This window comes from Octodon degus, unplaced genomic scaffold (assembly GCF_000260255.1).
Source record: "Octodon degus isolate 3935 unplaced genomic scaffold, OctDeg1.0 scaffold00227, whole genome shotgun sequence".
NCBI lineage: Eukaryota > Metazoa > Chordata > Mammalia > Rodentia > Octodontidae > Octodon > Octodon degus.
This window is the reverse complement of record NW_004524803.1, coordinates 2,253,595-2,255,028: the sequence shown is the minus strand read 5'-3', so window position 1 is coordinate 2,255,028 and position 1,434 is coordinate 2,253,595. Positions and strand designations below refer to the sequence as shown.

Genomic DNA, 1,434 nt, shown 5'->3' with positions numbered 1-1,434 from the left:
TGACAAAAGTATGCATTAATTTTCTAGACAGTATCTCCTCCCAAATTAAATGACACTGTATAAAAATTTGCTGGAAAAATGTTACAAAACTGAACCCTGTACATTTACACTTGAGTCCAAGCCATTCTGGACATGGCGGGAACCCACAGTTCGGTTACCTTTCCCGCTCACTGCTTTCTCCTCTTGAGGGTCATGACTGGAGTCTGTGTCATTTGAGTGGTGTGTGAGAGAGTTTTCACTGCCCGTGGGAGAGTCTAGACTTTCATGACCCACACTGAGCTGGTTCACGTAACCACTACCTCCTCTGCCAGTTCTTTCCTCTGAGCTGTCGGAGGCCTTATTCCCACTCCCTGGAGAAGAAGCAAAGTCATCCTCAGGTGTGCTCCCCTCCCTGTGAAATCCAGACCCAGACGTCCTCTGACGGGAGGAACTGCCGTTACTTGGTCCATTTGCCAGACGACTGCAGTCTTTATTTGTGATCTCCGTCTGCTCTCCCGGCTCCAAAGATGTAGTCCTGCTGGTGCTTGGAGCAGAGGCTTGAGACTGCTGCTGCTGGTACTGAGCCAACTGCTGGCGAGTCTCCTTCAGTTGCTGCTGAAGAACCAAAATGGTGCTCTGCATGCCCTCTACTTCCTCATCAAGCTGAATGATGAAGTCATTCAGTTCATCCTGACTGCTCTTAAGCTCCTCACTATATTTCTTCTGTAAAACCAACTCTGTTTCAAGCTGTGCAATACGGCCCTGGGACAGCTGCCTTCCCAGCTCCTGGTTCTCCTGGATAAGCATTCGACACTTCGCCATTAACTTTTTACCTGTTTGGCTCATTTGAGTTTTGACCCAGAAGTTCAACAACAATCACGAAGTCCACAGTCTTATTGGCAAAAATGATATACAGTGTCTCTAAGTCACTGTGTCAAGGTTAAGAGCGATGCGTATTCCGTTTTTACATTTAACTGGAATTTTACATGTTCAATTCATGATTTGAAATCTCTATAGGTTTTCAATCCTCCAATTGTCTGAAGACACAGTGTGTCACAGACTAAAGACTTCTGTTTTTCTCCCTCTATTTTCTTCAAACAGAAACATTTCTCAAGTGTCTAAATGTTCTAGAAGGGGAATTTTTCGAAGGTGGCCTCTTCTTCGGAATAGTCCGACAGCATCAGGCCTCTTTTTGGGAAGAGGTTCTTCGTTGGTCATTTTGAATCCGAGGAGTCCCCGCAGGGCGCGGCCGCAGTCACTCTTGCCCGCGGCTAGGCCCGGCTGGGGGCGTAAGGCGAGGGAGGCCGGCGGCCGCGTCAACCCGGTAGGGGCTTCGGGGCGTGAGGAAACAGATGCAGCTCGCAAGCGCCTCCCTACCCAGTCCTGGAGTCTGGCGCGCGCCCCGCGGCCGCCAGGGCTCACCACTCTCGCTGGGGGCTGGGAGGGAAGCGCCCT

At 50.1% G+C, this 1,434-nt stretch overlaps 1 protein-coding gene across 1 annotated transcript; it reads right to left on the bottom strand.

Moving 5' to 3' along the window:
* Positions 1-6: 6 nt before the first annotated feature.
* On the bottom strand, positions 7-1,163 carry LOC101563498 (pre-mRNA-splicing regulator WTAP). Its single transcript, XM_004645444.2, has one exon. It carries the CDS (start codon positions 823-825, stop codon positions 82-84), a length of 744 nt encoding a protein of 247 aa, XP_004645501.2. The 5' UTR covers positions 826-1,163; the 3' UTR covers positions 7-81.
* Positions 1,164-1,434: the final 271 nt, after the last annotated feature.

Coding starts and splice junctions, on each gene's coding strand:
- LOC101563498 (XM_004645444.2), bottom strand. CDS start 825: ATGAGCCAAACAGGTAAAAAGTTAATGGCGAAGTGTCGAATGCTTATC.